This window comes from Halyomorpha halys, unplaced genomic scaffold (assembly GCF_000696795.3).
Source record: "Halyomorpha halys isolate HHAL.00 unplaced genomic scaffold, Hhal_1.1 Scaffold571.1, whole genome shotgun sequence".
Lineage (NCBI taxonomy): Eukaryota > Metazoa > Arthropoda > Insecta > Hemiptera > Pentatomidae > Halyomorpha > Halyomorpha halys.
This window is the reverse complement of record NW_027113281.1, coordinates 1,025,618-1,042,187: the sequence shown is the minus strand read 5'-3', so window position 1 is coordinate 1,042,187 and position 16,570 is coordinate 1,025,618. Positions and strand designations below refer to the sequence as shown.

General features: G+C 30.5%; 1 protein-coding gene across 2 annotated transcripts in view; it reads right to left on the bottom strand.

Moving 5' to 3' along the window:
• The window catches only part of LOC106684344 (nucleolar protein 56), a 22,921-nt gene extending 7,939 nt beyond the window's left edge, over window positions 1–14,982 (bottom strand). For both annotated transcript variants that reach the window (XM_014426370.3, XM_014426371.3), the window contains exons 1-2: window positions 14,702–14,982; window positions 2,554–2,640 (exon numbers count right to left, since the gene is read on the bottom strand). In XM_014426370.3, the coding sequence (XP_014281856.1) occupies window positions 2,554–2,640; window positions 14,702–14,717 (103 nt within the window). In that variant the 5' untranslated portion in view covers window positions 14,718–14,982. The remainder of the gene's footprint in view (window positions 1–2,553; window positions 2,641–14,701) is intronic.
• Between the last annotated feature and the right edge of the window lie 1,588 nt (window positions 14,983–16,570).

The following is a 16,570-nucleotide window of genomic DNA, read 5'->3' as shown; positions in this document are numbered from 1 at the left end:
ATCAATGGGTAGATTCTCCACATGTTTTTATCATGTCACTATGTCACCTACAGCAAATTTACTTGTTGTATATATGTGTATACAGTTGTAAATATCAATAAATAAATTATTAAAAAAAAAAAAAAAGTTGGAAACCCAAGGAAATTTGTTCCTGTTCCGAGTAACCTACGGAAACCGAAAGGTTCCCACGCCACTTGTATCTTATATAATAGAATTTTATTTTCATTTAATCATGTTTTATAAAGTCCACTCACACCGAACCAACCAACCAAAAGTGAAGTGTGCCTGGCATTTCAGTTGAAGGCATACTTCATACAGTTCCAATTTTTCTAACAAGTTTGTAAATGGGTTTTGATCCAATTTAGTCAAAAAAGGGTTCCTCAAACGACTTAAAAGCAAACAAAATTAAATGGGATTCAATTTTAACACGCCTCCATTGTAATAAAATATATGTTATAGTTTTGTTTGTTGTATATAGAAGATATATTATTATATCTAATTGTTGGATTTAAATAATCCGATATTTTCGTACCTTTTTGATCGTGGTAGGGGGTCTCATTTTTTTATGTCCTCTCGAAGCCGCCTGATATTATCTATCGTGGCATGCAAGATAGGTCCTGCACTGCCTCCACTACCACGCCACAGTCGATGACTAGCTGGTCAGCCTCCGAGATATAGAGACATTATTCCAGACACAGGACGAAATCCAAGGTTTTCACCATTTTCGCCGACCGCTCAACATGGATGAGAGAAGCGGCTATAGGACATCACCCAGATAAGACATAATATCTTGATATATGGGACGACCCAAAGCCCTGTCTAATTTGTCTATTATAAATCAATTTTCATTATTACTAACACATTAACCCAAAATTTGCCCCTCCAGGAAATAATAATTGGATTTGAAGAAAATATAACAGTGTTAGCTTATTATCTCCCCCCCTCCCCCCCCGTTCCACACTAATTATATAAAATTTCATCATACATTCGGAATTCCTGTAGTAAGGCACGAGCAGGATCTCTTATAAACACTAATTAAGTAATTTTTACTACCTGTAGATTTTATTTATTTTTGTAAAACGATTTCTTCTGTGCCTCTTCATTGTTGGTGAACACTGTTTTCTTAATTCATTTATATAAAAAAGATTACAATCAGTTAGTTCAATTATATAAACAGAGTAGAAATAAAATCATTATTATGACGAGTATGACTCATGATAACAATCAGTGCGAAGTGGGAAGAGTATCATGTATTTTATACCACTCACTCGGAGTGGTGTGGGTGTGTCATTTCCAAAATTTGTATGCCACTCATTCAGTGTGGAATAGGGAAAATTTTATCTTTAAGAACAATTTAAATTGTTGATTATTGGCAGGAGTTGCATGCACACTACCCCACTGCTGCTACACCCTATATACCGGAAATGGCTAGGGAGTAAGTAAAAAAAAAGTCAGCTTCGCGTTCTGCACCAACCGGAAGGCTGACAACCGGGTTACTTGATTTCTGCACATATTCATACATATATATATATACATTCCGTATGGACCATAAGTTATTAATTATCCATGTTCTTTTAATTCCCTTGGACGTGAGTTTTTTGGCCCTTTAAACAATTATTGTTGTTTTTTACGTAGGTAAATAAGCCGTATATCTATGTATTTCAGTACGATGTGTACTCAACGAACTATTGATTTATTAGCAAAAAGGAAGTCATGTTATTCTTTCATGATAAATTTTCCTGGCCCAAAAAAAAAACAAAACCAAAATGATGTTTTGAAATCAAATTATCAGCCATACAGTGCAGCTTTATAATAACTTTTTCATATTTACGAACAAACAGTACAACAACTTATACATTGCAGTTCATAAAAAAATTAAATTGCATTTTAAGTTAGTTAAAATCTATCTTGAAAAAGAGTCGGGAAAATCAAATATTTTGGGTAACGCATATACGGAATGCTACTAAACAAAGTTGGGTCTAGAAATTTATTTTTTCATGTACCTATATCTCGAAAACTTAATAAGTGATTTAATAAATAACATTATGAAGACGTATATTACTTATCCACTCATAACTCGCTGGAATGCACTTGATACTGAGTGTATAAAGATAATATGCAGTTCACAGCCCTTCTTCCCCCTTACACTACGCTTACAACAACAAATCGATCGCAACATGCTTATAAGACAAAAAGTAGATCTTATATACGGAAAAGTTGGCTACTCCAATTGGAATGTCATCCCACCATGTTCTGTTTGGTTTACTCCAATTGGAATGACATCCCACCATGTTCTGTTTGGTCTACCTCTCATTTGCAGCTTCTTCTATCATATCTGATGGGATTCTAACCACTATGTTAAGATTATGAAGACCGTTTCTGAAGTAAAAAAGAGCTTTAACACAGAAAAAAAAAATTGAAATTGGAAAATATATAGATGGCAATTCCACTTCATAGTTATGGAATTATGATACAACATAATAATTTTGTTCGTTGTACTAATTGTAAGATTGGAGATCTACAATTATATCTAAATCATGTAATTTTAATTACCTGTAGGTTTTATTTCCTTTTTTATCATAATGTCTTCCACTACTTCTTTGCTCATTCTCTGTTTCTGAACACTGGATTGATATAAACCTAAAATCATTTATATAACAATATCAGTAACAGTTTATCTTACTATAATAAACATTAGAAAGAATTAAAATACTAATTAGAGCGATATGCGATGTATACATTGTGTATGACTCAAACGAGAATAGAACAAAAAACTTCCAGAATCAGCAAAGAATATGTTTCAATAAAGAGGTTCATGATGTGGAAAAATTATATTTCTTTGAAACGGCTATCCCTATTGGGGATAATTTGGAAATAAAATAACAGAACTGGGAATTGAACAATTCTGGAACTTTTAGGGATTAATAGGGTTATTCGTCAGGAATGTAGTTATTATAGTTTGTTGGGGGGACTGAACGTCGCCACAGTAGAGGGGTGGGTGTCAGCTTTCAACGCTCTTAACCCCCGCTCATATATAAACCCGAAAAGTTGGAAAATATAAAATTTAAGAAGCTACTTCGAACTCAAAAAGTTACTCAATAATAGTTTCGCAATTGAATAAATTTGGGTTTAATAAATATTATGTGTTTAAATAGGAAAAATATCTGTGAAAGCTTCAATATTGGCAAGAGGTTATTAAAAGGTTCAAATCCAATAGTTATTAAAATTTAAATATACCATTATATAGTAGATTATAAATTATAAATTAAAAATATTTTATATATCCGATAAAATGGAAATGGATTGTTGGAAAATTTATGATTTTGTCACGTCCAAAAATTTGTTTTTGTTGTTAACACCTGACAACAATAGTTTTATTTTCTAATCAAACTTAACAAAGTATCGTAGCACTACGCTTAAATTTATTTATTTAATGTTATTTACAACTGTACAAAATAATACAATAGGTAAATATGTTGTATGTGCACTAGATTTTAAAATTTTTATTACTTTTTGGAATTTCAAATTATTCTGAGGGTGGCAATCCCTCCCTCACCCTCTCACCCAGAGAGACATCCTTGTTGTTTCTTTAATTTCCCATGCAACAATATAAAAAATATCTGTATTTGTAATAAATCATTTTGTCTTAAGTTTTTATTTAAAACTTGCTATCCAAATTCTGGTTAAACTTGTAAATTCAATTCTATTTATAAAGATACCGTAGAGCCGTCGTTATTTGGATCCTCCATATCCGAAAGCCAGTTCACCTGGAACGTTCTCTTCGGTCTTTTCTTCGACCCGTTTTTCCATTAAGATACTTCTAGCAATAAATTTGTTTATTTATTTTTTTATATTAAAGTTGCACGAAATTACATTGTCAGAATTATACGCCCATAGTAAAAAACGTTAATATATAAGTTTTTTAAATTATAAATATTTATATAAGTTGGATTACATCTTAAATTTTTATTTTATGTGCTTATTGCACATCACTTTTACTACTTTTATTAATATCAAGATTTTTTTTATTTACTCTCACCCATAATTTCGAGTTATCCGAAAAAATACCGGAAAAAGTTTCGAGCTTTTCAATAAGTTGTATTTCATAAACTACTGAAACATAACTTACTAGCTCTGCCCATGGTTTTACCCAGGTTAAATTTGGATTAACAGCTGACATCCCATGACATGCCGATGACAAATGTGTGCTCGCTGTTAATAATAACCCTTTAATTGCATCCCAAACTCTTCAATCCCATATCACAACCCCAGGGCTGGTAAGAATGGGGTCGTAATTGGAGAATTAAAATAAATTCTAACAAATCCTATCAAATTACCTTTACCCTACGTCGTAAACCTACTGACTGCCCTACAGTATTCTTCAATAATGTTACCCTTACCCCTGTTGAACAGATCCGTTACCTTGAGCTACATCTGGACAAACGACTAACCTGGAATCCTTACACAAGACTGAAAAGACAGGAAACTGCACGTTGATTTCGACTATTACACTTACTAGACAAACGGTCCAAACTTCCAATTCATTACAAAAAAACTGATTTCCATGACAATTATAAGGCCTATCTGGACATACAGCGTTGAGCTTTGGGGCTCCACTAAACCTTCGAATTCCTCTCGTATCCAATCCTTAAAATCCAAAATCCTTCTTAAAATCCTCAATGTTCCTTACTTTGTCACAAATAAAATCATCCATAAAGACCTTAATGTTCCCTTTGTAACCGATCTAGCCCGAACCAGATATCAATCCTTCCATTACAAACTCCCTAACCACTCAAACCCATTAGTTTCTAATCTTGCTTCCTCTTTTATTCCGGACAATCCTTCGAGGCGTCTGAAAAGAAGATGGCCTCGAGACCTTATATTGTAAAAAAGTTTTTAGAGTGCTACCAATGTGGAGTTTCTCTACATGTTTGTACCATACCATTGTGATTTCCTCAAATTTACTTGATGTATTTTATGTACAGTTGTAAATATCAATAAATAAATTTAAAAAAAAATTTAATTACATATGTATATTTAATATACATCTGATTAACTGAATAAGGTACAAAATTTATGAGAAATAACAAAATAGAACCAATTCATATTCGTAAGAAATAAATCTTGTCTCAAATTTACTTCAGTCTTATTGCACATGAGAGGCAGGGTCATTAGAAAATGATAACGAGTTTCCGTGGGAACTTGCCTAAAATATTCTAAAAATAATCATAGTTCCTAAGTAAAATACAAAATATCTTTGCTAATTCTGATACTATTAAGATGATTTTTGTCTAATCAAATAAGTAATTGTTTTTCGAATGAGTGACAGAATATTTTTTTTTTAATTCCTTAGATTTTTAGGAGTTTTTCTTCACGAGCCTTATGCCACAACTATAGCATAAGAAAAATCATGAATAGAGGTCAGAATAGCTTTCTTAACATTTCTGCTCGGTTGGTAGATATGTCTTTTTTTCTTCCTTTCCTATCTTCAACAATACAATAACTGATATTATTATTATTATTTAGTAATATTGGTAATTACACAATTACTTATATCTCAATGTTTAGGAATAAATTGTATTATTTTTATTTTTCACTAAATATAGTTTGTTAATAGACAATAAAACTTAGGGAGGAGCCGTGTCAAGAAAAATACTTTTTAGCATCCTTAACCGCAAGTAGAAGAATGAACTTGATTTAATTGCTGCTAGACTTATTTCACAATATTTTCCAACTATCGTACACATTTGAGCCAATTTGGATAAGAATTCGAAACAATTCGAGAACAAAGACTTTAAGATTTGCTTTTACATTAACATTGAAACAAACTTCTTTCCAAGTAGGAAGAACTCATCTGAAGACTAAAGTTACTTCATATCTTAAGCCTAATGACTGTTCTACTCTTTCTAGTCCTTAGGGCTATACATAAATACATAATAGAAGACTAGGAAGGGGATGTTACACTGGTTGGGGAAACCTTTGTCCAATCAAATTGTGTGTAGGTAAGAGGTGGGGAGAGATAGCATTCATCTAATTGGGTATCTTAAAATTAGTAGGGGAGAATTTAGTAGAACCAATACATTTTAAGGAAGTGGCGATCATGCTCAATGAGATGTCTTATCAGAAGAGGAAGAGGTAGAAGTAGGGGTTTTGTCGGAACAATGTCCTAGTTGACATGTGTTACTCATAAAGTTATATGAAAGATGTCAGCATCAGGTTGAATGACAACTTGGCCACTTCTTGTCTTCAGTAGTGATGAAGTAGAAACATATGATTTGGTCAAGGAGACAAAGAAAAGGTGATTTCATGTGGTCCCAAAGCGGCCAGTTAGGACAACTTTAATAGTCAACCTACTGTTATTAGAACAACTGTATAGTTTATAACAATAGCCGTTAAAGACTTTATAATAATAGCTAGTAAGTAATATTAATAACAATAACGTTAGTTAACTTTGATGCGACGGGGAAAATAAGTTTACACCTGCGTAAGGAAAAGTAGTGGATGAAATTTGATAAAAGTGAAACGTGACTATGAAATTGCCAGCCTACGCATTCTCTGAAAATCACATCTAACTAGAATTAACGGTAGTAGCTATAAATCCCGACTTTGACTGTGCACATACAGACAGACAGACAGACAGTACGAGACCAGATTGTCCCTTTATGTGTAAAATGTTAACTTCAAGTAAAATTTCTAATTCTGTGGACTTTGTGGGATATGGTTTTCATAAATAACAACAAGAAAATCAAATGACATTTTAAAATCTGGCCAGTTGCCTAAATCGGGTCTGGAGTATGCTAATTCCCAGGGGTGCTTTTACTGAAGAGTATTAAAAAGAAAAAAAATGGTCTTAGTGATACTATGAAAAAAACCTTTGGCTGATCAGAACTAGTTCAGTCCGGTTAGTGTTAAAGTAACTACCTTGTTAGCTATCTTAACATTTTTATTTTTTTTTCAAAAATACAAAATCTATTCTTTTTATGAAACAATCGGTTCAAAAATATCAAATAGGTTCAAGTATTTCTTTTTGAAGAAGAGAATTGTGAACAAGACAATTGAAGAATAAGTTTATTCATTTGTCTAAATCAAATTTATAGATATATGTATTTTAATTATAGATTAGGTTCATGGGCGTACCAGCGTGAGCAGGAAGCCCTCCCCCTCCTTGAAGTGACAAAAATTATTAATTTAATAAAAAAGTATTTTTAAAGCAAATATTAATTGTTATAGTTAATTAAGCACTGGGAAATTACAAATATTTTTTCTTCAAATTTTGGTTTCATTCGCCTTTTCCATGCTGAAATGTAACAACCTGGGCCCTGTCTCATAATAAAGTACAAACTAATACTATTAGTCTTGTAGATTTATCTTAATTCAATTATATAGACTTGCACAATAGTAACTTGTACTTTAGTATTTTTTAATTCCTGTAATATAATTAATAGTCATCCCTATCATGAAAAAAATAAGTATCAGTTTTATTACCGCACTAGTTTCTACACTTGTAATATGAACTAATACAATTAGCTTTCATTATGAAACAGGACCCTGATTGACTATGGTTTGCCTCCCCTCATTGACTATCCCTCCTCTAGTTTTGATTTTGTGTACGCCCTTGATTAGGTTATAACTTTCCGAGACTACGTCAAGGGATAAGGTTGTAGTATTCAAACATTCAATAGTTATCATGGGAAAAGTCAAGACTCCAGCCTTATACAAAAGTCATTAGTGTAATGGTTATACCTTGAAGGTCGCCACAAGGAGTAAATTTCATCCAGTAATAAGATATCATGATTTACATCTATTATATGCATTGATCACTGTCATAACACCGATTAAATCGTTCAATATAATTATTGTTCTGAGGAAAATGATCTGTTAAAAATATATTTCCTCAACTCATTGTTATTTCAAATGTTAATCCATGAATAAAAGAAAAAAAACCCTACATGTATATATAATTTAAAATTATTATTAAATATATGAATGCTTTTTGAAATAAATTCAAAGATTAATTCATGTTAAATATAACTATATAATATATGAATATTTGCGGCTTATTTTAATACGAAAGAATAAATCGATTTAATTAAAAAAAAGTAAACAGTTTCTTTCTTTTATTATTTTTAATATTAAATTTTATTTAGGTTTTTAGCATGGAGTTAAAGGATATTTGTGAATTCATTTTAAAATGTTAATCAAATTGGACGTATAACAAGTGTATAAATATGTGATTTTCAGGGTGTATGGAACATCTAATCCGCCATCTTTTGATATCAAATGGCGGATGGTCATGACACATTCCGAGAGTATTGCCGTTGTAACCTGTCTTTGTGGCAAATTTAAAAAATGGGCTTATAGTCACGAAAAAAATTTGCGATCGACGCAGGCGGCATGGCAGGCAACGGATGGACTGATATTTTTTTTTGGATTCATCATATTTATCTTCGTTCGTCTCACCCTCATATTCCCTCTCAGCAAGTATTAACACGATTTAGATTCTTACCTAGTTTTAAATAACTTCCTGGTTCGTCGGAAATTTTTGCCTATTTTCTCCACAAACGCTCAACACATTCCAGGGTTGACATTCTTGGTGTAGTCTTCTATCATTAAGGACTTAGTCCATCGTCTTCGTCGGGTTCCTGCGGTCTTCCATCCTGAGCAGATACCCAAACCATTTCAATTGGGGGGACTAAAGGAACTCCATTGAGCCAACTACAGACAGTGTACTGATTGAATTATTTTTTATTCTATTTTTTAATTCTACTGATCTTGAAAGGGAAATTATCAACTTTTGAGGAAAATTTATTTCATTTTTATCTTGGTCAATTAATAAGTTTCATTATTGAAAATCAACTCAAATCATAGATGTAGTCTAAAGTCCAACCTACTAATAGGGTCGAAAAAAAATAATAACTACAAACTTGCTTTGGAGTTGAAATTACTCCAACCCCTTTTAAAATGGTTGTGACTCTACTAATCGTTTGGTGAGGCTAATATTAACACTTTGTTCACGGTTGCCGACACATTATCGTCAAACTGTGTGACGATAAGCTATCGTAAAGGGGTATCACGTTTCTAGCTTGCGTTAAGAATGGTGGGAAGAGCTCTAACACATTCCTTTCACTTTAGTATGTTCCGAACCGTGTTTAGTACTGTCCTAACTTCCACCAGCTACGACCGTAGCTATGACCTGCCACTTTAAGAGATTCTTAAACTCCTTCAATTTTGACGTGACAACGTCTTATAAATCATTTTGCGGGATGCCATGTTAGAAAAAGTGTCCCGTAACGGAAATTGACTTCATTTAACATATGGATATTATATCATATGTATAAAAATTAATTAATGTATAACCAAGCAAAAATAAATATCTGAATTCAATATGTGAACTGGTTTATTATTTCAAATATATAACATTGGATTGATTTTAATTTATATTTATGTAATATTAGCATAGAGTATACGTTGTCACGGAAATATGTCGCCTCATAATATGAGGCCTACACGGGCACGGTTTTTTTTTGTTTAAAGTTGGCTTTATTCAATTTTTTTTTAAGTATATAAATTTATTACTTATGCATTATTTTATTTTATAGACTTCTAATAACATTTTTATATAATGAATAGGTTTTTATGTAAAAATGATTTTTTTTTTTTTTTACAGTGTTTTGGAGCATTCGAAAAATGATTGTCTAAAGGTTTTGAAGAAAATGTAATATACAATAACTTTCCTTATTCAGTAATTCAGTTGAAAACCCCGAAAAAACATTTATGTAACACCTGATTGCAAACATAGTCCCAAAACCAAAGAAGAGAAAACAAGTCAGTTCTTTCACACCATTTTTTTTATTACTTTAATGAAACCTGTATATGGCTCGTAAAAATTAATGATTGTGCCAAGCATAGTTAGGGGAAATAAAAAATGGCGTCTGTTGCAAAGCGTTAACAAAAATTAATTTTTCATTCGGAGCTTTATACATTTAAAACTTCCTGCACTAAAAACCAATTAAACCATAATAAAATAGAGTGATAATTTTTTTTAAAAAAGCTACATTTCATAACAAAAGAATGAAAAATCAGTAGATAGTGAATTTATTTTGGGAAAACTATATCTCAGAAATAATTAGACGTATTGATTACAATTAGCGCTCATATCAAAGCTATTTTAATGTACCAAATGACGTTTATCTTTCTAGGAGTAGTAGGTTTCATAATGTTTGTAAAAATGAATTTACAAAGTATTGAGTTCCAGATATTCGGAAAAAAGTTGAATTTATGAAAATCTATATCTCAAGAACTATTAGACGTACAGATGTCTGCCAACTAGAATCAATTTATTTTAATAAATATCATGAAAATACTATTTCCACAACGATAAATAAAAATTACTTTACGGTACATTAAACAAGCTTTAATTTCTATAAAGTAGTTCTAATTGAAATTTCTAATTTGGTTTGATAAAATTCCCTTCGTTTTTTTTAGTTTCTCAAATCAATTTTGTAAATGGCATTTATATAAATTATCTATCGTGCCTTTCATGTTACTAAGTTAATTATTGAGCTTATTTCAATTATATATAAATATGAAAATAAAATGAGAGTTTAAATCTTTCTGCCCTTATTTAATTTTTTTTTTAATAATTTATTTATTGTTATTTACAACTGTATAACATAATACATATATAACATATATACAACAAGTAAATTTGCTGTAGGTGACATAGTGACCAAATACAAACATGGGGAGAATCTACCCATTGATAGAACTCCAATAACATTTCTAGAGGAGTATATCTCGAGTCCATCTTCTTTTTAGACGCCTAGGAGGATTATTAGCTAATGAAGGAGAAGTCAGGTTAGAAACTAGTGGATTTGGGTGGTTGGGAAGTTTTCCATGGAAGCCTGATGGATGACTTGATTTGTGACAAAGTAAGGAGCATTAAGGATTTTACAAAGGATTTTATTTAAATTTAACTTAAAAAAATTGATAGAAGATTAATTACTGACTTTTTTACGAATTTAATGCATAGGAAAAAGACAAATTTAATTTGCTCTTGCAAAAAACTAATGGAACTGTATGAAAACACTAATAACGATAGTTAGTGACATTGGGATCTAATAAGCCTCCGTATTTTTCTTTTTTTCCTTTTCGAAATATTATTATTACTATTTTTTATTGTTTTAAATATCTTCTTTTATTTAAGTTATCAATGGAAGAAGTCGTGGACAGTATTTTTCGCTACTGTTCCTTCATCAATATTATATTCAACCTAAATATAAGAAGATGGTCAGGGGACCAACAGACAGATCTGTTTAACCTATCGCTTTGAACAGCCCTGATGAAGCCCTTCAAAATGGGGCGAAACGTCGGAAATTAAACAGTTAAAAAATATTTGTTCTCTTCTGAGCGCAACCAGGGGTTGGTCAGGACCATCTTATATTTAAAGTTATATCTTGTATTATAAGTTATCTTATAATACAGTCAACTATATATATTATATTCAACTTAGTTCACTTAAATATATCTGTTTTGACGTGACAACGTCTTATAAATCATTTTGCGGGATGCAATGTTAGAAAAAGTGTCCCGTAACGGAAGTAGATTGTTTTGTTTACATTTAATACAAAACATTATTGGATAACTATAGTAACCATTTAAACATTTTACTTATATAAACTTTTATTTTTGACGTGACAACGTCTTATAAATCATTTTGCGGGATGCCATGTTAGAAAAAGTCTCCCGTAACGGAAGTAGATTGTGGGGGAGGTAATTAGTAGTGTAGTAGTGGGGGTAAGAGGATTATAGATGCTGAGAGTCATGCAGGCAAAAGTGTCCCGTAACGGAGAAGGTAGTGGTGGGGATGGGTAAGAGTGAGGTGGTGGGGGTAAGAGGATTATAGATGCTGAGAGTCATGCAGGCAAAAGTGTAGCGTAACGGAGAAGGTAGTGGTGGGGGAAGGAAGCCTGAGATGATCTTTAAATTATGCATGAAATTAAGAATATGGTGATAATAATAAAATTCATTGGAATTAATTAAACTACCATCGTCCGATTATGAATAGAATATTGGAAATAAAGTCTTAGAATTAAGTATAACTGTATAAATATTTTGTATAACCAAGCAAAAATAAATATCTGAATTCAATATGTGAACTGGTTTATTATTTCAAATATATAACATTGGATTGATTTTAATTTATATTTATGTAATATTAGCATAGAGTATACGTTGTCACGGAAATATGTCGCCTCGGCGCGAAGCGCCGAGGCCTACACGGGCACGGTTTTTTTTATTAGTCGACTCAAGCCTTCAGTTTTGCTGGATTTACCAAATAATCACTGTATACCTCCTGAACAAAGAATTATTTTCCACCACATTAACATACAACTCCAGGCTCAGGGTCATCTGAAATTATACGTATATCCTCTATCACGATTTAGAGAGTTTTCTTTTTTTTTAAAAAATCCAAATAGCAAAGTAAAGATGGTTTGTTGATTATCTTAAAAAAAAACTAGTATTTTTTTCCTAAATACTATTAGAACCGTTAGATATCGATTCACATTAATAAATATTTCACAATTCCATTAGATTTAAGGAATTAGTTAATAGTTTTTTGAAGATTTAAGAAATGTTTTTAGAGATACGAGTCGAATTTGAAGTTAATTAAAGTCCTAAAAAAAAAAAATTAATTGGCTCAATCTACGGAGGCAATGGTTAGTTTGAAAGATTATAATTATCACTAATATAAATTGTACAATGAGCCTTTGAACGCGTTAATATTTTATAAGCAATATACATTCGTGTGTGTGTATATATTTATTACTAAGTTAAAAATACATACAGAACAGTAGAAATTACTTTATTTTGAGAAGAATATGTCGTATTGAATATTAAGAACTATAACGCACCTAAATAATAAAACGGAAAATCTTAAAATAATTTAGGTGGTAAAGTACCAACAATTTATTTTTACAGAATTATCCTAAAATTTATGAATAAATAATTCATTTAGAAAAGAAATAATATATCTGATAAATGTTAGAAAAAAAATAAATTTATCGAACCACCCTATAACAATAAATTTGGTAAACGTACCTTAAACTATGTAGTAACATATCTGTTTAATCGCTCACCAGAAGAACTAATAAATAAATCAAACACAAAGAAAACTAAAAAAGAAATATTTAACTGGGTACTTTCTTACTTCTATGATTCCCAATAGCTGATTTTAATTTACCAAATGAACATATTTTATTTTATTTTTACTTAACCTCATATAATTATTCATTATATTACGATTAGAATTAGCACTGTATGTGTGCTTAGTAATAAATATTATTTATTAAGATATTATTGGATCCTTATTTTTATCATATCCTGTTTCATCTTTTTATTATGATTATTATATTAATTCACTAATTATAAAATTATTCTTCTCTTCAAAGCCCTTTGAGTTATTTTTCTTATTATTATTTTTTATTTAATTTAATTTATTTTTTTAAATAATTATTATTTTATTTTCATTTTTTACTTTATTTTCATTCTAGTAGTTGTTAATTAAATTATTAGTTGTATCATTTGAAATCAATTAATAATGTACTGGTTTAGCTTGAAAAATGTATAGCCTCCACAATGCCCTAATTGTCAAAATTGATATAATTACTTTTCACTTATGTTTATCATTTTTATGTTTTATTTTGGCACCGACCGATAGATAAATGTTGCCACCTAGTCGACCATATTAGATGTAATTTTTTAAATCAATAAAATATAATAAAAATAAATCATCCTTAATTTATTATCCATCCTAATTTGGCAAGACCTGGCATAAGACATTTTTCCTCTTGGATAGTTACTTTTATGTACAAAAGTATTTATTAATTATACGTTCTTCTTTACAATGTTTCTGTTCATCCGTCCACCTTCAGGCATTTTCTCAAAAAATAATTACGTTGTGGTGTTCTTTATCTATCAATTATTTTCAATTAAATAATTCATAAAATTAAAAATTTATTTAAAATACCTAACTTTGTGGTTTTTCTTTCATATTATTCTATCATATCATATTTTTAAACTATTTTCTCAATAGTATCTTTTTTTAAAAAACGTTTTTATATAATTTCTGTTTATGAAATTCCGTCACCATCTCTTCTATAATTTAAATATACTTATTGTTATTAAAATTTTAAGTGTAAAGAAAACGAGTTTTGACTATTTTTCGATTAAATCAATAAAATTTAAATGTAATATATATATGAACATAAGTAATAGATAATGAATGAAACAGTGTAACTATTTTTAGGGGAAATGCATAAAGGACGAACAATCCGTAACGAAGAAGAATGTAATATTAATGTGAAATTATCAATAAATGTTTGAAGTATGGAAGTAACTAACTATCTCATAGGGGAAAAATAATCAGAAAATAACAGAAATAGAGAAAATTCAAAAAACAAAAACGAATTTAAAATAATATAAATAATTTACTAAAACGTTTATTTAACTTTACCAATTACTTTTTCTGTTTTAATGAACTCAAACAATTTGTTATGTTAGGTTTTAAAATTAATTACAGCATATTTTTTATAAACACTAGAGTGTACAACGAGTTTTCAATAATTTTTCACTAGTAACGTTTACATGTTTTATATACTTTTTGAAAATTATATAAATAAAGAAAAAAAAAAAATCTTACCTGATTTCTCCATCATAGTTTCGTAACTAACCAAATTCAACCTGACACCTCCTTCAAGTGTTTTAACATTTGTTTTTATGAATTGGACTTCAGCTACTTTTCATTTGCGAAAACGTTTTGAAAACCGATAGCAAAGGAACGATTTAAAATAACTAAAACTGACAAATAAGTGAACCCCTTCGCTGTGTTTTTACACTGAATTTGGAACAGGAACTAGAGATTTTAACTTTACGAGATCAGGTTTCTCTTTGGCGAGTTGGCAATATCACTGGTAGAGGACAACCTTGAGGCAATGTATTAGAAGAAAGAATCCCTCCTGACCGTTTCTGTGGCGCCCTCTTAAGCCAGGATCCAACGCTTCAATCATGGACCTGTCTGTCTGCTTCATTATAGACAGAGATGATCTGAAATAAGTTATAGTTGAAACTAATAGCTAAAATTTCTATAGATACGACCCTTATTCATTGGTAAATAAATATCGTAACAATGATAATTTTAGCTATTATATATTATGATAACTTTAACTAATTATTGCCCAACTCTGATTACAGAACAGGACAGCTTCTCGAAAGTCCTTACAGAAAAGAGAAATCAACTTTTTACTTTTAAAACGGTTATCTATCTAAGACAGTAACATAGTTTGATGAACTATACTCATTAGATCAGTTGATTATGAATTAATAATTGGTTAGTTGTTGACTGTATCTTCTTTTCATATTATATCATTAAAAGTAGATAATATATTTACCATAATATATAATCTAAAAAAAAAAAAAAAATGAATCTGTATCGCTAAAATCTTTGAAGGGTCACGGATGTATTACTTTGAAGGAAGCAATGTTACTCGACCAACGGTGGTGCAAGGAAATGATTTGGTAAGAATCAGATTCAACCACCAGATTTTTACCCAATTAAGGATACCCATAGTATGCGGTGGGGTGGAGCCCGGAGGGCTTCTGAACCAAAAGGGCTGACTCGTGGCTACAATGAAATAGAAAATAATTATCAACTATAGCCAGATTTGAAGCCGGGTCCTTGGCGTTTGTAGGACAGTGCCTTACCACTGAGATTCCTACTCCCATCTATAATATATAATGCAGTATAATATATAATGCACTTCTGATTAGTTAATCAGAAGTGTTTAATGGATCAGAGAAATATGATAAGAACTAATGCATAATGATTCCTTAAATAATCTTTTATTTTTTATATTGGCTAAGTAAAAAACAAAATAAGATACAAACATTTCGCATGTCAAGCAGGAGAACGACATATTTACTATTTCTTCGGCTTTATTTTTGTTTTTATAATTTACGCAACTGTTTTTATACGTCATAAATCTAGAAAAATTTTCAATCATTAAGTAAAAATCTTCCGTTTGTAAATTTTTTATTATAACTTCTAATTCGACACCTCGACAATTCAGAGGTTTTGCCCTATCTTCAGGACTTAGCGCTGCAATTATATTATTTTAATTAAATACATTAAACTTCTACTGCATAATACTTTGTTAAAATTTCAATAATCCGACAAGTTGGTCTGAGGAGAACGGGTGCGGCCAATAAAGAAAACAAATAAATAAAACTTATTTCTTTAATTCTGTTATTATTTTTTTTACTTACACATTTAATTAAAATACATAGAAGTAAGTACTACATACTTAATACCTTCTCACTTTATTGATAACTTTAATTTTAAATATCTTCATTTTTTTAAATATATATTTTGTTGCCTCAGGGGTCCTCACAATCACCAACCCTTTTCTCCATTTATATCAACCATCTTCCTGATTCCATTCACCATGCCACCATCAATACTACTTATATGCAGACGATCTCTAAATCTATCTGCCCTTCCATCTCTCCGAGA